This window comes from Populus trichocarpa, chromosome 10 (assembly GCF_000002775.5).
Source record: "Populus trichocarpa isolate Nisqually-1 chromosome 10, P.trichocarpa_v4.1, whole genome shotgun sequence".
Lineage (NCBI taxonomy): Eukaryota > Viridiplantae > Streptophyta > Magnoliopsida > Malpighiales > Salicaceae > Populus > Populus trichocarpa.
Genome location: NC_037294.2, coordinates 9,260,516 through 9,279,940, shown reverse-complemented (window position 1 = coordinate 9,279,940; position 19,425 = coordinate 9,260,516). Strand labels below are relative to the sequence as shown.

The following is a 19,425-nucleotide window of genomic DNA, read 5'->3' as shown; positions in this document are numbered from 1 at the left end:
GAATGTGACAATAAATGTTGATGATGATGTTGACAATGAAATAATACCTCTTATTTATGAATTTAAATATGCTTCTGGGTCTATATTTGTTGTTTCTCATAATTGAGCATTTAGTCATAGACGTTTGCTATGATGCACTGATTTGGAGGTTGGAAAAATATTCAACAATAAAAATAATTTAGTTAATGCAACTAAATGGTGACACATTGCATATTTGGTTGAATACCGAGTTCAACGATCGAACTCGACCTTTATTCAATTACAATGTGTGTAAGCACCTGAATGTAAGTGATATTTGGATATCATAAAAGATCGGATTTATATGAGATAACAAAGTTAAAAGGGTCATACACATATACCTCGACCTTTATCCAAAAAGAGCATCATCAACTCGATGCAAATATTATTACTAATGCTATAACAGCCCTTGTGATGAATAATTTTTCAATGATCGTTGCAAGCATGCAGAATGGAATAAAATTGCATTACAAGTATAAAATATTATATGACAAAACATTAATGTTTATTGATATTTTAATTTAATATTAGGTTGGCCTTGTTTCTATGGAGGGGTTAAGAGGTTGCATTTGTGCTTTATAATGTTGACGAAGAACACAGAGGATAAATCTAAACATCTCGATGGTTCAATGTTTTCCGCAATACACTTGATAACTTTGGAGAAATGTTAACTCTTGATCATGTCGTGGCAGAGGATAAGACCATTCAAGTACGAGCAGTAGTAGGATGCAGTCGTGCTATTGATGAGCATGAATCATCCAATAGACGCAGATAGATAGATGGGCTATATTGATATATTCCGGGATTTCAAAGTAAAATATTGTATTATTTAAGTATTTCATATCTCTTTCATATGTGTGTATGGTTATTTGCATTCACCTCAAGAAAACATTCTTATATAGAATTAAAGTTAATGAATGTGGTGTGTTAAAATAACTGAGATTTGTGCTTTGAGCCGTAAGCCCAATGCTTCTTGTGATTATAAAATGTGAGAATTTATTGTTTTTAGTTATTATGATTATTTGCATGTATTTTTAAGCGGTATAAAATTTTAGTTATAGTTTCTACATAAAGGAAACTCTGTCCAAGTTTTGCTAAAATTAAAAAATTTCCTACTCTCTAAAATCATTAACTAAATTAAATATAAGATTAATAAAATAAATAACCATTGAGATTACAAGTGTTATGCAGTTCAATGATAAATCTCACAAGAACCCTTTTTGTTAGATTTAGATGCAAGAGAATTTTATTGATGAATATTTATGGAATGACTATTGTAATTTAATTTATATCGCGCTTCGAAACCACTGTATTTAATAGATGTCGCATTATAGAACCACGATATTTAATGGATGTCATGTTTGAGGATGACAATATTTAATTGATGTCATAGTTCTGAAACAAAACGTTAATTACGTGTCACGTCTCACAAATATGACATCAATAAATATCATGGTTTCAAAATGTGATATTTTAAAATGTATTATTTTGCAAAAATAAAATAAAAAAATTCTGCTTTATTAAATCTTATATTCCTTTTACTTTCCATGTTAATAACTAAATATGCTGAAAATAAAATATGTGATCGTACTTTCAATCTAGTACAATCCGTGTTGTCCTTTTGATTTATTGATGTCACGATATTTTTTGTTAGGACAAAAAGAGGTTCAAATTACACCAGCAAAAATCATCTTGAGATCGGAACTAGATTCTCTCTTACTCCCACTTATTTCATATTTATCCTTTCTGATTTTCTAGTCATTTTTTTTTTAAATCCAAGTTAGCTTGTTTTCTATCATATAATATGCGATTTTTTTTCTTTTAAACTAATGTATTTATTTTTATAGAAGTATTTTCTCAATTTTTTTCCTAAATCCAAATCCACTTACTATAGATTATCAGACAAAGATTCGATTAAGGATAGAATTGATCTGGATGAGAAAGAGAAAGGGACACGCAGGCCTGTCTTACATGGAGCTGTACGATGTAAGAATCAATCTAGATATGCTTGTATCTATTAAATTAGAAAAAGGAGTTCTTCCATGAAAACGACTCGGAATGAATTCTAGTGATCAAAGAAGTGGAAAATAATATGGATGTGATGGGAAAAGAGAACATTCTCTCTATTTTATTTTTTAAAAAAAACAAAGTTTAATAAATAAACAAAGTTTAATAAAGCACAAATCATCTTTTTAAAGTACAAATAGAATAAATCATCTAGTAGGTGATTCAGTAATAAGAGTTTGGGATTAAAGGGTTTGCTCTCCCTATAGTCTCAGATTCGAGCCATGTGGTTGCTAATATGATGGTTACTAGAGGCTTGCATGGTCGTTAATTTCAGGGCCCGTGGAATTAGTCGAGGTGTGCGCAAACTAACTCGGACACCCATGTTAATAATAATAAAAAAATACAAATTGAATAATTTACTGCAATAGTGCCCTTTATAAGCTTGAGCTGTTCATGCTATTATTATTATTATTATTATTATTATTATTATTATTATTGAGAAAGATGTTTAAAATTAAGATGTTCTGTAGAAATTCCTTGCTGGCCACTATAGAATCTAGGCCATCCAGTTTTATAAAACATCCTCTATCACGATAAAAAAAAATGCAGAATTATTAGGAAATAAAATAAATTATCTATGGGCTTAGCAAAAACAAGAAAATATAAATTTTCAAAAAACTAAAAAATGAGAAATTATTTTCAAAACTTTAAATAAACTTGAAAACCTATTAAAAAACTATAAAAGATAATTAAGCATAGTGAAAATGGATTTTTATTATTCTCTTAAAAATTCAAATCTAAAATAAAGGCCAAATCCAACTTTGAAAAATAAGTATCCATTGTTAGGAAAGAGACTCACGGGCTAGGCCCATATTCCGTACCCAACGGGCCCAAGCGATTTTTTTCCTACTATAAGAATCACCCGCCAAATTCAAACAAGACTCCAGAGCTCTAAATGACCCTTTTCTCTGTATGGAAAGCAGTTAGCCTCAGAAGCTCCCGTAATTACTGTTATGCCACTCCGGTCTCTTCAGCTGAAAACCTCCTTGATTTACTCCGTCTCTCACTCACCCACAAGTCTCTCAAACTCACTCAACAATGCCATGCTCGAATTCTCTCTCTTGGTTTCACTCAAAACCCCTTTTTGGCCACCAAACTCATCTCTGCGTATGCTATATTCGGCGTCCCAGCTCTGTCCCGACTCGTTTTTGACTCGCTACATTTCAAGAGTGTTTACCTATGGAACTCGCTGATTAATGGGTTTGTAAAAAATCGTGCTTATAATGAAGCTTTTGGTTGGTTTTATCAAATGTGTTGCCGTGGTGTTTTGCTTGATGACTATACCCTTGCAACAATGTCAAAAGTTTGCCACGAGATTGGTGACTTGAATGCAGGGAAATTGATTCATGGGAAAAGTTTAAAAACTGGGTTTGTTTTGGATGTTATAGTTGCCAATTCTCTTATGTCAATGTATAGCAAATGTGGGGGATTTGGAGAATGTTTGAAACTATTTGATGAAATGCCTGAGAGAAATGTCGGTTCTTGGAATGTTATTCTATCGGGTTATGCGGATTCAGGGGATCGTAATTTTGATAAGGAGGTTTCAGGTTTTGTTAAAGACATGCAGATTGAGGGGTTAAAACCCGATGCATTTACAGTTTCCAGTCTTTTGACTCTGTGTAATGGGCATATGGGGAAAAGGGACCATGGGAGGGAGCTTCATGGGTTTATAGTGAGAATTGAATTGGCCGTGGGTTCTGGTACAGAAGTTCATTTGGGATGCTGTTTGATTGATATGTACTCGAGGAGTAATAGAGTTGATGTGGGTAGAAGGGTTTTTGATAGAATGGAGTGTAGAAATGTTTATGCTTGGACAGCAATGATCAATGGTCATGTGCAGAATGGAGCTCTAGAAGAAGGGCTGGTTCTTTTTCATGAAATGCAGGTGAGGGATGGAGTAGAACCTAATAAGGTGTCGCTTGTGAGTGTTCTTCCTGCTTGTAGCGCGGTTGCTGGTTTAACTGGAGTGAAACAAATTCATGGATATGCCATTAGGAAGCAATTCAATAATGATGTTTCTTTATGCAATGCTTTGATTGACATGTATTCCAAGTGTGGGAGCTTGGATCATGCAAAACAAGTCTTTGAGTTTGGTTCTTTTCGTAGGGATCCGATATCTTGGAGTTCAATGATTTCTGGCTATGGATTGCACGGGAAGGGAGAGGAAGCTGTCTTTGTATACAACAAGATGCTTCAGCTTGGGAATAAACCAGACATGATAACAATAGTAGGGGTTCTTTCTGCTTGTAGCCGGGCTGGATTGGTAGATGAAGGCTTGTGCATCTACAAGTCTGCAATAAATAAATATAGAATTAAGCCAACTGTTGAGATTTGTGCTTGTGTTGTGGATATGTTAGGCCGATCAGGCCAGCTTGGCCAAGCTTTAGATTATATTAAAACTATGCCAATGGAACCTAGTCCAAGTGTTTGGGGGGCTGTTGTTAGTGCTTCCATAATCCATGGAAATTCTGAGATGCAGGATCTGGCTTATAGGTTCCTTGTTCAGTTAGAACCTGAAAACCCTTCGAATTATGTCTCGCTTTCAAATCTACATGCGTCTTCCAGGAGATGGGATGTAGTATCTGAGGTGAGAACAATGATGAAAGATAGATGCTTAACAAAAACTCCTGGGTGCAGTTGGATAAGCATTAATAACACTACTCATTTTTTCTATGCCGCTGATAAACTGCATCCTTGTTCCAAGTCAATCTATGAACTGCTGGGTGGCCTCATATTACTGATGAAAGGACCTGCTGTTTCTCATGATTTTGAAAATTTTACATGGGTGTCTTGATATTGATCTTCTGTTTTCTGTCTCCCTTTACTATTGAGGATATCTTGTCTAAACCATATGGTGCCACAAATATGCATTCACTAACCGAAGGATCGAGACTTGTTTGCTGTCCATACCTCTGGAAATGTTTGCTGAAAAATTTGTCATTCAGGTTCGTATGCTGCTTGTTTCTATAGGGTTTTTATTGTCTTAATTTGACGCACAACTGCTAATTCAGAACAATTCAAGTGCATTAGCCTTCCAATCATTCGTTAAATGCTTGATAAAATTGCCTCAGACAGAAAAATAGGCTTCATGGAAAATTTACTGAAGACTGGAAAGCCTTTGTTTTTTGGATTTGGGAACTCTATGGCCTTTTGACTTTTGCAAACAATCCTGCTTATAAACGATTCCTAGGCATGTACTGAAATCTTAAATCTTTTTTCTTGCAGGTGAATTTTGCATGCATTCTTAAACTGGCCAAACTTATTTCAAGTTTAGCTGTGTGGATGGTAGTTTGGACAGAGACCATTCTAGTTCCTCGCCCATTTCTTCAACAAATTATTGAAACGAAAGGAGTGCGGCCAATCTTAAAGATAATTGACAAGATCTTAAGATATGCCGAACTGCTAGTGGCATCACTGGCACCTAATTCGCGAGGCAGTGAGTCACATTCTGTAACTATTAAAAGGAGCAATATTCGCAATCATTGAGTAACATTGCTGGGTCTACAGCTTCTTCTTCTTCTTGTCAGGAGGACAGGGTGTTTGAGAGTGAGTTTTAACCTGTATTTTGTTAAAATTTAAATTTGTTTTTTGCTTTAAACTAATTGTTTTGGTTTTTGGATCGTTTTGAAATACTATCTCAAAAACTTTTAAAAAATTATTTTGATATTTTCCGAGTAAAAAACATTTTGAAAAACAATCGCTACCACACTCCCAAATTCTCTTGAAACAGAAAGCAAAGTTGCTGGTGGTTCATAAGGTTCTTATAAATGCGCCTTCAAGAGTATCCATCTGATATCAATGCTTGATGTTCACTTTGCCAAATTTGTTCTGGAACGAGGATTAGTCAACAAACTATGCATGGAATAATATATGGAATTTTCATGTTTTCTTTTCTCTCGTAATTTCATTTCTCTATTCAACTGTCCCCTCCCCTCTGCTCGGCACCCTCAACCCTCCTGCATCCATCCATGCTATAGGATTTATTAATAGCACCATGAGGCGGGGTGCCAAGGCTTCTTACCAGCAAGCTCCTATAATAACCGGGAGATTGGGATTAAAGTTCAAAGTGTGCTTTATTACTTCAACGCATTTACCTCACCAGGGAGTTGATCGTTGCATCGGTCGACTTGTACCCAGGTAGCTTCCTATCTTTTGACTCTCGAGTTTCTTTCACAAGCAAAAAGACTTCCATCTACTTAAGTTTGAGCTGTTCATCGTGGATGTGGAAGTGTTTTCACCGGTAGGCTCATATATTGGTCAGTTCCTGTTAAAAACAAATTGCAGGATATTGTCCGTGACAGAATGGCTCTAGTAGTATGGCAGAAGCTGAGCCTATTTCCACTCAGAAGTAAATAATGAAAGACACAGTAGAGTGCAATTGGAAGCCACAAAGCATTCTCACTCATGAAACCGCAAGAACAATTTTATGTGTCAATTCTTGTCACAAGGCATGTTATCTTGCTAACTATCCATCGGCAACGATACAAGCACCACAAAATTGATGGAAGACAACTGGGGACAAGCAAGCAAGCAAGCAAATAATAGGGTTTGAATGAAAATTTGTCAGTTTCTCTTTCATGTAATGTAAACCTTGTACAGAATTCTCGTTCATACAACGAGGAACTCCCTAAAGATGCTCTGATGCGTTTATTTTGGTAAAGAAATGACCTGTTACAGCTTAGGAATAAGAGTACCACAGTCACACATGGAGGAATTTGAGTAGTTTACTACCAAAAAGTTAACCATTGGATATGCAGGCCTTCCATGATTAAAATGGCTCAGCCGAATGCATCATCTACATGCCTTCCTGCTTGTTCACCATCCCTCAAGTTGCCAGATGAACTTGATGCGTAGCAGATATGATCCTCTGGAAATTAAACTACTCACTTCAAGAAATATCAGAAGCAAATCTTGGGATCCAATAACAAAATCCAATGATCAAGAATGCTTGAATGGAGCCGCTGAGCTGATGTATGTGTGCACATTTGTGAAACAATAATCCAGTTAACACAAATTGATCATCTTTGCCAGAGGATTTGTACTAATTGAAGGATCATTCCAATCTTAGCGCAGCTGAGATAGGCTCGGTAGAACTGATAGCAAACAGTGCATCACATTCCCATATGACTCGACGATTAGGCAATGTGAAGACAATTCAAATGTTCCAATCTCCTACCACTCATTGTCCAGCAAAATGCTATCGTCCGTCCCTCTAGCTTGTTTATCTCTGTGAATCAGATTCTCTTTCTCGGTGGTAAACATAAATAGAGCCAAGCACCACTCTTCCAACCCTTCTATTTTTTCGTGTTCTTTTACTCATACCTCGCCTTCTTTCCTTCTCAACAATGGGTTTGGACATGGGTAAACGATGAATCCATCCTAAAGGCAATAATGCTGCAAGGAATTGTATCAAAATTCCCACTGGCAGGCTTGAGTAATTACCAGATGTTATTCCAATCAGAGAAGCTAACCCAACGCCCAAGAACCCACTAACAATTGATGATAAACACAACGATGATGCCAGGAAAGAGGTAAGAGATCCTTCACAACCCTGTGGACATAAACTCGCCAATAGCATTGAAAAAGGAAGGAGCTTAAATTGTGCAAGTGTTTCTGCTAAACCCGAAAAACAACAGGCAAACACCTCATTGGGAATTCCCAATTTAAGATTGATCTGTCTCACTAGAACAAGATCCAGAAGAAGAGAACAGGCATATAAAAACTGGACTGCACTAACTAATTTCCTCACAGGCACTTCTTTCCAAAAACGGTCATAGATTATAGTCATGGAAAGAAGTATCAACTGGCCAATTGCGCGTGACATTCCAATAATTGAAGGATCAAAATGTAGACACTGAGTTTGATAGCAAAAGATGGAACCTGAGAGAACCGGGACCGTAGCAATAGAAGCTACAATCCAAGTGAGAGGGCAGGAGATGTTGTCATCGTTTAATGCAGTTTTAAGATCACTTATCTGCTTCCTAATATTCTCCCAAATTGATTTCTTCACAAGGTTGTGATCGGATGGTTCTGATAAACCAAGAGATTTCTCCCTCACTGTTGATGAAAATGCCAGTTGAAGAGATAGCAGAACTGAAAATACAAGGAACATGGTTTTGGGTGGTGTTTTCTGTAAGAAACAACCACCTAGCAAGTTGCCTAGGATTCCACCAACAGCTAAAGCCATAAATGCATAAGACTGGAGGCCCCCAATTCTGTTTTTTTGGCCATATTCTGCAACGAGGGCATCCTTAGCTATTTCTGTGATAGAAGCACCAAGATTACTGATAAGTATGCATGCCATAAGGATTCCAAGGGCTTCCCGTGCAACTGGGATCAATGCTAGTGGCCCCCAAGCTAGCACCTGCAAAAAGACTGAGAATTTCACTTCTGTCAACTTCTTTCATAAGCTAGATCAGTCAACCAGATAAATTCATAAAAATTATTTGGGATGTGACAAACTTACTCCCATTATAACAATAGGCTTAGAATTGAGCTTTCAAATTTCCCTTATCTCTCATGATGGATCTGTATCTCTTCAAGAAAATCCCTCCAATGTCTTACAATAGACATCTGGGGGGGGTGGGGGGGGGGGGGGTGGATCATCATTTGCTATACACCCTCAAGTTCTAGCTTTCTTGATAACAAGAGATAGGATCTGGCCATAGTCAGCCACTATGAAATCTAATCTGACAAATTAAGGTACCTCATCTTTTTATTGTCCATGCACAGAAGGCTTGGACATGGAAATTGACAAAAAGAATCTTGAGGCATAACTACGTAGGGAATTCAAGCAAAGGGCAGGATGCCAGAATCAAAGCCCAATAAAACTTAACCACATATCCAGCGTAATTTAGAAAACATATACAAGTTCCAACAATAAGCTTAAAACATAAAAATTCAAAAAACTGTCTGTCAAAATGATTGATTAAGAGCAACTTAAACAGACGCAATGAACACTGAAAGACATAAACTAGACAAAGCAGAGGAGATATAAGACAACTAACCTCCCACTAGAATATAAGGTATTCTATGAGCACCTCCAGTGTAAAGAGCATCAGAGAGGATTCCATAAAGAGGCTTAGCCACCATGGGAAAGTTACCACAGTTTTGCAAAAGCTGCAGCGTTGATGAATGCAAGTTGAGATTGTGAGCCATATGGAAGTTGAGTGCAAGCCAAGGAAAGCACCTAAAACCCTGCATCCAATACCCAAACCCACACAAAGCCAGCATCTGTTGGCTACCCAAATGGCCAAAACCTCTCCTTTCCTCATATCCCCTGCTTATCTTACCTTTCTTAGGAGAAACTTGATCTGGGGCTATTAAAATGGAGCTAAAAGGATAAGTCTTGGGCTTTGAAGGTTTGTTAATGGTGTTGGGGTTCTTCTTGTGCAAAGAGCATGTAACTGGTTTCAAGCGAGATAACTTATTAGAAGGGAATATTTGTATTTTTGGGTTATCTGGAGACAACTTGGTAACTGGACTTTGACTGGCAATTGATAAAGGAAACATAATTCTTGATTACTAAGAGGTTAAGAAGTTACTAGGATTAATGTCCATGCTGTTTATAATGACTCAGTCTGTGAGTTGGAAACAAGAGGTGCAACATAAGCGAAAACCCCAGTTTAAGGTTGCTGAAAGAAGAAAGATGATGAACCTTTCAAGGGAAGAGAGAAATCTAGAAGAGTGCAGGAAAGGGTTTTGAATATTGTAAGATTGCGTGATTCTAGGCAGCTTATGCCTGATGATGGCTTGATTTGTTCTGCTGTTTTTTTATTAATAGGGATTTGGTGGGCCCTTCTCTCTCCATCAATTACAAGGAGATAGGAGGATGACGAGTCCAAATTGGGCAGAATTTTATGGGTCAAGACGGTGACATCGAAGATGTACTCCAGGCTTCTTAGAAAATAGGTAGATGTTGTGTTTTATTCATAAATATATTAAAATAGCCAAAAGTATTTTTAAAATACAGTTTAAAATGCAAAAACAACATCAGTTTCACCATAATTACCAACATGTTAACCAAACAGCTTCACCATCCTTGTCGAGCAAGTAAGCAGTTGCAGTCACCACGATACTCAGCAATATGCAGTGGTGCTCTATAAAAACCTCTGGCCTTGAAGAATCTCCTCTATCCCAGAACCAGACATGTTATGAAGTATAACTATTAGTCCTCATGCAAGAGCCACGAATCATCAACCTCTACTACAATTTCACCCTCGTCAAATACATCTTACTAGAGCAATAAAAACCATGGATGTCCTGTAATTAACTCCAAGTATTAGAAACAAGAGCAGATCACTTAGTACTCCTTCATCAGACAACCTCCTGGCAGGACACCTACAAAACATCCTCTTCAAAAGATCAATAACTAATGTTGAAATCGATTAAAAAACTTCATCAGGAATCCTCAAAATTGCGTTAGAAATCTCTTTCAATCGTTTTCCCGTTAAACGGAGGAGACCTCACCAACATAATATACATCACCACCCCAGCACTCCACGCATCCACTTTCTCATCATATTCATTCCCCAACAAAACCTCAGGCGCTCTATATCACGGTGACCCCACACCCCATTCACAGTCTCTCTTCCTAACAACCTTAGCGAATCCAAAATCCGCAAGCTTCACCCTGAATCTGCTGCCCGTTAAGATGTTTTTGGGCTTAATGTCCCGGTGAATTGCCCCGTTTTTATGGCAGCGATATAGATAGCTTTCATTAGTTGAGAAAAAAGGCATGCGGGCTCACTTTATTTTAGAATACCCGTGTGGTTGATTACTAGCTCGAAAATATCTTTGTTTTGGAAAAAATCGATTACCACAAGTCTAGCCTTTTGTTGATGGATTTCACTGTAAAAGAGTCACCGGTGAGGCGGGATTGGCAACTATAAACGGTGAAGGTATATGTAAGTGTGGAATCCAAGTCCTAGTGATTTTTGAAGATAATAATAAGTATTTAAACTTTCATGATTTTTATAATTGAGTTAATGATATTTAAACTCTTTTCAGATAAGTATTCTAATTTTTTAAATTAGCAATAAATTTTTGAATTTTTTTTTTTTGTGTGGGTGTAACTTTTTTTGTGTCAAACACTCTTTTAATCTTCAAACAACCATACTCAGTTCAATTTGTCCCAAAAGTCATCCCCTCCATCAACAGTTCATCCATTCAAGTCACCAGTCCATGAAGCACTGAGTAGAAGGAGCCCAGGAATCTTACCAAGAATCCTCACACTGTAAATCTCTGTTTGCATGATCTGTATCTCCACACTGTATTCTCCCTATAACATTAACAACTCCACTGGACACACTACTGCTCTGATACTTTCAATCTTGTAGCCCACAAGCCACCAAACTCTGCATAAGTTTGTAGCAACAGCTTGTCCCGGGCAGCAGAATCTGATAGGCTTTTCCACGGGGACGATTGAAATGTATGGCGGAGCACTCCCTGGCTCGCATACAGCTTCTTCGCAGTCCGTCACTGAATCATTCTGCATCAGATATATCAAGATTGTGAGTATAAACATTGATCCTAGAAAGCAGAAGAGCTCATTCCAATCTCAATGCTATGTGTTGTCATGGTTAAATAACATAGCTAAAATTATTGTTTATATCTTTGACATTTATCCAGTTGTCTTGGCAAAGTAAAAGGACGATATCAGTTATACCTTCACCGCACTAGTTACTTTCTCTTTCTAGCCTTCGTCATCTTCCTTGTTTTCACAAGTCATAATTAAGGCACAATTTCAACCCACAATAGGTTAATTTTCTTCATGTTCTCACTACAAAAGAAAAAAAATATAGATATCAAGACATATCAATGCCTCTTTCATATTTTTTTTATACAAATAAAGATTTTATAAAAATAAAAAACATTTATTTTTAAATTATATTACTAATGTATAAAACCTTGAGCAATATTTTTTATAACATAAATTTAATTAACCACTTTCATTTATATTTATCTTTTAAATTATAGATTTTTTTATATAGATTTATCTTTTATTTATTTTATCTTTTATTTATTTAAATAAATAAATTCAGTAAACATAATCAGATTTTATTTTATATTATAAAATATCTTAATCTTGTTTACATAGACTTTTCAAATTATACTTTGAATTTTTGTATAAAAAAAAAACATTAAAACAATCAACATACCCAATATTTTTTTTTATATAAAAAAAAAAAAAACGGTAAATGGCTAGTTATATTTATGAAGTGGCCACCTTTTCTTTATCTAGTGACATGGCCTTTGATTCTTGACCATTTAACGTCATGGAGGGGATTTTAAGAGAGAAGGTTCCCTCTTTAAGTCCTAGCTCATATGACAATAATACAAAATATTTCTCCAATGAAGTGTAGAAAGTCTTCATCAGGAGATTGAAAATCAAGGCATCAAATCAAAATTTGTCTCCAATAGTGAATGAACTTCGGCTAGGGAAGCGACCTTGAAGTCTGGTTCTAGATCCAACTCGGTAAAATCAGCAGAACCGTACCTCCCTTTTTCATCAAGCAAGCATGTGAAGGCTCCAGCTCGCTTTCCACAGGCCACCTGTACAAGCCATAAATCAATCACCCATTGCTTAAGCATTGGTCACACAATTCACTGGTCACACAATTCACCGACACAACTAAGAATAATTGTATCACATCAACCCTTCAGTCGTAGAAGCAAACTTCCATCCTTTTGATATAAGCATCAAAGACAGCACAATGTATCAAAAAAGAACTTAGGAAGAATATCACTCACATCATCTTTGAGGCTGTCACCAACCATCAAGACCTCATTGGGCTGGACATCCCAAGTTGAACAGATATGCAGCAGAGGAGCAGGATCTGGCTTGTAAGGACGAAACTCCCTGCTTAATGCTGGAGAAAACACAATCTGCAGCAAAAACACATAGCATGGAAGATTAAAACATAATATTTCTGGTAGAACAATTAAAAAGGGTCCCCGTGCAAAGGGCAGACAATGTGGACACAAGCACATGTAAAACTGGGTCACATCTGAAGAGGTGTATTGGTTTTGCTGTTTGCTTAAAATTAGAAAAAGGTCCTTTAATAATTTTTTTCTGAAAAATATAACAGAACTTTTTGGTAGCTATACACTAAAAGTGGGTGGAAGGACTGAAGAAAAAAGGGTTATTTTCAGCAGAAGCTTTCCTTTCCTGCATAACCGTAAGCAAAATTACAAAACTTTTGCTCTTTGAGGCAAAATGGTAAAAATTGAGCCAAGGGAAGTATCAGTTATTCATGACAATAAGAGGCAAACCTTTGAGCAAGCACACAAAGTGTCCAGGCTCTCAAGTGAGAGAAGAATCCAAGAATGATATATACAGATTGATAAAAAAAGTAAGTATGATATATACGGGAACTAAGGATTCAGGAAGCACATAAACAATCCTGAGGGACTATTGTGGAGGGAGGGAGGGAGTAAAATTGTGGTTTTGAAGAAACAGTCAAAATTGACACGGGAAAGGTTTATGCCATGAAGCTCCCATTCCCTGATCTACAGTCCTGATGGACTTTGTATGGACTAGACAATGCATTTTGTTTGTAGACCCATGCAGATTGAACAACCTCACCAGTATAGATGTTTAACCTGACAAATTCTGCTATAGCAATTCACTCTTTAAACGCCCATTTCAAGCATTGCACACTAAAATGTGATTGATCCGAGCATTCGAAGAAGATTGTGGAGCTATGGCAGAAATAATCTTCATGTTACATACACTCAAGAACCTTTATGCACTATACTAAATGTGTTTTAACTTACCTCAAAGCGTTGATGATAGAGATCTACTGCTTCCTTGACATTTCGCGTAATCAATCCCCTTCTGAAAACAAGTAGAAGCTTTGTTATCATGACCATACAGATGCCACATAATTTCTTTAGGAAAATACAGTGTGATTACAAGAGCTGCATTTGTCTATGGCATAGTTGCAAGCAAAAGTCACGCATCGATTACATTCTGAATTTCACCTGACATACAAAATCATATGAAATTCTGCTTTACCATTATTTCACTTGCACGCTTGGCAGTAAATTAAATTGTTTTTCTCAACTTTTCAACCCGTCACTCCAGATCATCACTTCACGAATAGACCAAGCAAGCACACATTCTGTAGCAAATCTAACATGCACAGATGCACTTGTAACATAAGATTAATCAAAACTCAATTTTAAACTCCAACCCACCATTTAAAAAAAAACAATAAACGAATAATCCACCTTGTTGTGAGTAGTAAAATGGGAGATTAATTCATTTTATAGTAAATCAAGCTACCCCCATGTAGCTCTTACATATAGCCATGATAAATAATATGGAACCAACTCACGCATTTGAATGGTTAAAAAACAATTAGGTTATTCAATCACAAATAAACTAAATTCCTCAGCGCAAATGAAACACCAGTAATTGTATATTGAAACTTTTAGTACCTAATTTTCTTGGAATCAAGAAAGCCACAAAGCTCAGCTGCACCTGCAGCTCAGTAATTTCCAAATAAAAAAATCAGCAGGTGAATCCAAGTATGAAACGAATATACGACGCCGCATCGCTGCAATCCAATGACTCACCAGGCATGATTTGCAATCGCTCGCGACCAAGTCGCTCGAAATCAAGGATGATCTCATTAGCCTTTCGCTGCTCATCAGGGCTCCAACTCTCAATGAGATGCAAAATGTCGATGCCAGATGGATTTTCTTGTCTGATTCTGCGATACTCGGTTTCTCCTAGCACGGCCTTGTACATGGAGGAGAAATCAATGACGGGGACGGTTAAGGTTCCGTCCATGTCGAAAACGACACCTCTTAAGCGAGTTTTGGTTTTGATGGACATGGCGGTGAGGTGAGAAAGGGGGAAGGGGTGAGGTTTTGGGTGTATGAAGGGGATGCATTTGAAGAGAAAGGAGGGCATTGTACGGTATTTTGGTGGGAGATATTTTGGTGGCGAGGGAGAGGATACAGGTGATGAATCTGTGGTGCGTGATGGCCACGTACTTCCATTAAATTAACATGTGAAAACTTTTCATATGATTGTACGAAGGTGGAGACCTTATATTCATCGTTTAATTCCTTGTATCCTTCCAACATTCATCACCAATTTCATCTCTTTATTATTTTATTTTTTTTGTGATTTCTATATTTTTGTTTGAATTTATGTATGCCTTCTACTCAACAAATTTCTTATCGTGGCCTCTTTTGTCAAATTTTCATTTAACTTGTTTTTAATTTTATCTTGTAAAATAAAGTTGGAGCTGATGTAGAAAAAAAACTAGATAGACAGCAAATGCTTCATCATGAATTAGATAAAATTTATTTGCTTAAGTGTTATTATTGCATTTAAAAAAAAAACTAACAAATGAATCAAAATGTAAAATGATAAGATTAAAAAAAAATCAATAGAAAAAACTTTAAAAAGATAATCAAATGAGGGTATCAAAACCCACAAATAGGATTATGTAAATAATCAAATAGAAGAAAAAACAAAAAAAAAGTTTAATTTTAAAAAGAATTGAATTTTAAAGGATAAAATAAATAAAAAAGCATTGTAAAAGAAACCAGGCCACTCGGATAAACAAAGTTCCTTTTTTAAAACAAACGATTTCAAAGGATATAATCGGAAAAAAAATAATATCAACCCATGTAAACTTTTCAAATTCATAACCCTGGGTACTGACTAAACTGGAAGCATTACATCTAAAAAAGCAACTATTTAAAAACTGGCTCGATCCAATGGTTTGAACCATGACCGGGCCAAGCTTCAAAAGAAAGGAAGAGAATTAATTAAGTGTAAGACTATCAAAAACCCGGTTGACCCATGTTTTGAGGAAAATCAAGTCAAAACATGATCAAAACCCATTGACTATTTTCTTTTTTTCTTTCAAAATGGTATCATTTTGATTTTTATATATATATATATATAAAAATAAAAGGATCTGGTTGGCTTAGGTTAACTCAAGTCAACCCACTCGACCCATGACCCGATCATTGTCCCAAATTGACTTCTAGGTAGGTTTTATAAACAACGGGAAAAACCTAGGAGACCAAATCTCAATAATTGGAATGTCAAGTGATGAAAAAAAAAAACTAAATGATAAAGAAATAGCAATTAAAAGAATAAGAAACTCATTTGAAAAAAATATGAGAGGACAAACAAAAATATTGAATTAAATGGCAAAATTTTAAAAAATAAAATTAACAAATGAATCCAAAACAAAAAAAACAAAGAATATCAATTCCCAACGTACAAAATGATGATAGATAAAATTTTTAAAAATAATGAAAAATGACTGAAGTCAACTCAATTCAACCTTTAAAATTTTTGTAACATAAATCACGATACTAGATCACAACATAAAAGTCTAGTATAAAAAAATAACACTGTAAAATTCATAACCAACCAAAATAATCAGGGATAAATTTGAAAAAATAAATGATTTAAAAAGATAGAGAACCAAATTTGATGCAAAAATAAAATAAAACCAAATTACAAGGGGTGAAATTGAAAAACAATTTCAATATAGAAAAGGATAAGAACAACTAAAAATAACAATTAAAAGAATGAGGGTTATATTTGATATAAAAATAAAATATTAATGAATGAAATTCACATACAATTCAATTCAATAAAGGACTCAAAACTAAATACATCACAATTAAAAGAATGAAAACCAGATCTAATATAAAAATCAAGTGTAAATGGATGAATTTGAAAAAAAAAACTTGATAAATTATTCAAGACCCGATACACCATGATTAAGAGAATAATGATCAAATTTGACATAAAAATCAATTATGAATGGATGAAATTAAAAAAAAAATCAATAAATTATCTAAGGCTAGATATACTGTAATAAAAAGAATGAGGACATAATTTAACTTAACAGACAAATAGCCAAACTTTATTGTTTTTTTTGCAATAGGTAACACGATTTTATAGGAGGAGAGAGGGGAAAGAGGGAGGGAGGGAAAAACCCTCGGTTGGAGCTCCTCCGCATGTTGCATCGGCACATGTGCTTGGTCACCGTGCTTTGGGTTGCGAGGCGCATCAAACGCTGCCCTGAAAAGCGGCGTTTAGTATTATTTCGGCGCTGCGTGCGCCACCCGAGAGGAGGGGACACCACCAACCATTTTTTAATATAAACAATTGTGTGTGTGTGTGTATTTGTGTTTGTGTTAAAACGACGAAAACACCCATAACCCCCACCTTATATTAATAACAAAATCATATTAAAACGAAGAAAACACCCCTACATGCAACTTTATTTTTTCCCCCAGAACTCAGGGGTAATTTTGTATTTTATTTTTTTTTGTCTTAAAGGTGCGAGTGTAACTTCACTGTTTAAATTTTTGAAAAAAAGACAAAAGAAGCCTCCATCCAAAGGTTAAAAAGGCAACTTAGTATTTATACTATAGCAAAAAAACAAAAAAGACTATTTTGTTCCCAATCATTTTTTCAATGGCAAATGTATCCCATTAAAAAGATAATCCTATTCTTAATTGCATGTTTAACTAGCTTTTTTGGCAAGGACAATTATGTTTTTACATCGTTTCATTCCATAATAATATGTGTATTGATGAATAGTAAAAAACTGAGCTAATTTAATATATATTTTTTTGTAATGCCTTGAGATTAAAAAATCAAAAAGAAAAAAAAGTTTTTTTCAATAAATTTTCAAATTTAGAAAGAATGTTTGTAGAATTGAAAATTTAAAAATTTTAAAAGAAAAGGTTTATCTTGAAAAAATCCCATAATTCAAAATCAAAATATTGATTTTTTCATTTTTTAATTTAAAGATTTTTGTTTTTTTATTTAAAGATTTTTTATGATGGAACATTAAAGTAAGGTTTTATCTCACTATCATTAATTTAAAACATTGATACTTATTTTGAATAACAAGTGGTGCAATGTTATTTTAAATAATTTTTTATTTGAAATATATATTAAAATAAATCTATTTTATATTTTTTTAATTTTTGACATTAATATTTCAAAACCATCAATTAATTTAGTTTTTTTTTTCAAGCCTATAATATTTTTTAAAAGCACTAAAAACCATTAATTTAGTATTTTTTCAAGCCCAAAATATTTTTAAAAAACACCTAAAAACAAAAACATAAATCAAGTAAAAGAAGAAAGTCTCGTATAATAAATCAATTTCTCAAGAACTTAATATTTTCCATTGATTGAATACTTAAACAAGCCAAGGATGGGAAAGTAAGAGATATGTTTTATGTTAAATAAACGGTTAGTTACATTCAAAGACTTTCTTTTTTCATTGGCGCACTCTTATTTTTATTTATTATGTTTTTTCTATTTAATTTTTAGACTTTATATTGATGATTAAAGAGATATCTTTTTTTTTTCATGGGAACTTAATTTTTGTTTAATTTTTTCATGGGTGTCTGATATTTTTTAACTAAATATACACTGAAAACAAAGAAATCTTATAAGCAAAATTGTTTTTGAATTTTATTGTAAGAAAAGTAACTCATTGTGGGGTTAATTGCGAGGCTTTTGATACAAGCAGTGCCTTCGCTAGTAAATAATGTCTTACTGAGTCCCTTTAGTGAATTAGGGCGTATTTGGGGGTGTTTGGATGCATGGTAACGATTGTTTTTAAAGTGTTTTTTACTAGAAATGTATCAAAATAATATTTTTTTTAAAAAATTATTTTTGATATCAGTGCATCAAAATAATTTAGAAATATTAAAAAAAATATTAACTTGAAGCAAAGAAAAAAAATTAAAAAAATTAAAATTTTTAAAAAATACTTTTTATAATGCAAAAATAAACAGTACTTTAATGTTGTATTGTGTTATGCACAATAAAGTTTTATTTAATATTAGCCCTTTGCCCGTGTCTCTGCATACTGATGATGTTAGCACTTAACAATTGATGAACGACACATGTCCTTGAATAAATTTTCTTATACTAGAATTTCATTTTTTATAAATATGAAATTTTAAAAACTTATAATTTTTTTTTTGTATTTTAAAAATTAATTTTTTATTTATTTTAAATTATTTTTATATTTGTAAATCATTTTATATGTTGATGTTAAAAATAAATTTTAAAAAATTAAAAAAATCATTTTAATTATTTTCAAGTGAAAAATACTTTAAAAAATAATCACTTTCTCAATAACATAAATACTATTTCTGAATAATAATAAAAAAAAACAAAATCTGACATGATTTTGAGAGCATACATAGTTTTTTAGAGTATTTATGTTAAAATTTGTTTTTGTTTCTCTATTTTTTTTCAAAACTTATTTGATATTTTTGGAAGAAAATGGTTCAAGTCTTACGTGTCACGATATAATTCATCAA

General features: G+C 34.3%; 3 protein-coding genes across 4 annotated transcripts; 1 reads left to right on the top strand and 2 right to left on the bottom strand.

Annotated features, from left to right (window-relative positions):
- Positions 1–2,954: 2,954 nt before the first annotated feature.
- Positions 2,955–5,600, top strand: LOC7475432 (pentatricopeptide repeat-containing protein At3g12770). Its single transcript, XM_002314480.4, has 2 exons — positions 2,955–4,672; positions 5,311–5,600. The coding sequence occupies exons 1-2, from the start codon at positions 2,981–2,983 to the stop codon at positions 5,569–5,571; spliced, it is 1,953 nt and encodes a 650-aa protein (XP_002314516.3). The 5' UTR covers positions 2,955–2,980; the 3' UTR covers positions 5,572–5,600.
- A 1,032-nt stretch (positions 5,601–6,632) lies between these two features.
- On the bottom strand, positions 6,633–11,998 carry LOC7475433 (probable folate-biopterin transporter 8, chloroplastic). 2 transcript variants are annotated; one of them, XM_024609400.2, is made up of 3 exons: positions 11,753–11,998; positions 9,093–11,575; positions 6,633–8,460 (listed from the first exon to the last, which is right to left on the bottom strand). In XM_024609400.2, exons 2-3 carry the CDS (start codon positions 9,595–9,597, stop codon positions 7,307–7,309), a joined length of 1,659 nt encoding a protein of 552 aa, XP_024465168.1. In that variant the 5' UTR covers positions 9,598–11,575; positions 11,753–11,998; the 3' UTR covers positions 6,633–7,306. The 2 variants fall into 2 exon arrangements, with proteins under 2 accessions (XP_024465168.1, XP_024465169.1); XM_024609401.2 differs by lacking the exon at positions 11,753–11,998 and having other exon boundaries at positions 6,633–8,449; positions 9,093–9,224.
- Positions 11,999–12,267: 269 nt separating this feature from the next.
- On the bottom strand, positions 12,268–15,249 carry LOC7460000 (haloacid dehalogenase-like hydrolase domain-containing protein At2g33255). Its single transcript, XM_002315561.4, has 5 exons — positions 14,668–15,249; positions 14,530–14,572; positions 13,864–13,924; positions 12,838–12,972; positions 12,268–12,639 (listed from the first exon to the last, which is right to left on the bottom strand). Exons 1-5 carry the CDS (start codon positions 15,005–15,007, stop codon positions 12,475–12,477), a joined length of 744 nt encoding a protein of 247 aa, XP_002315597.2. The 5' UTR covers positions 15,008–15,249; the 3' UTR covers positions 12,268–12,474.
- Between the last annotated feature and the right edge of the window lie 4,176 nt (positions 15,250–19,425).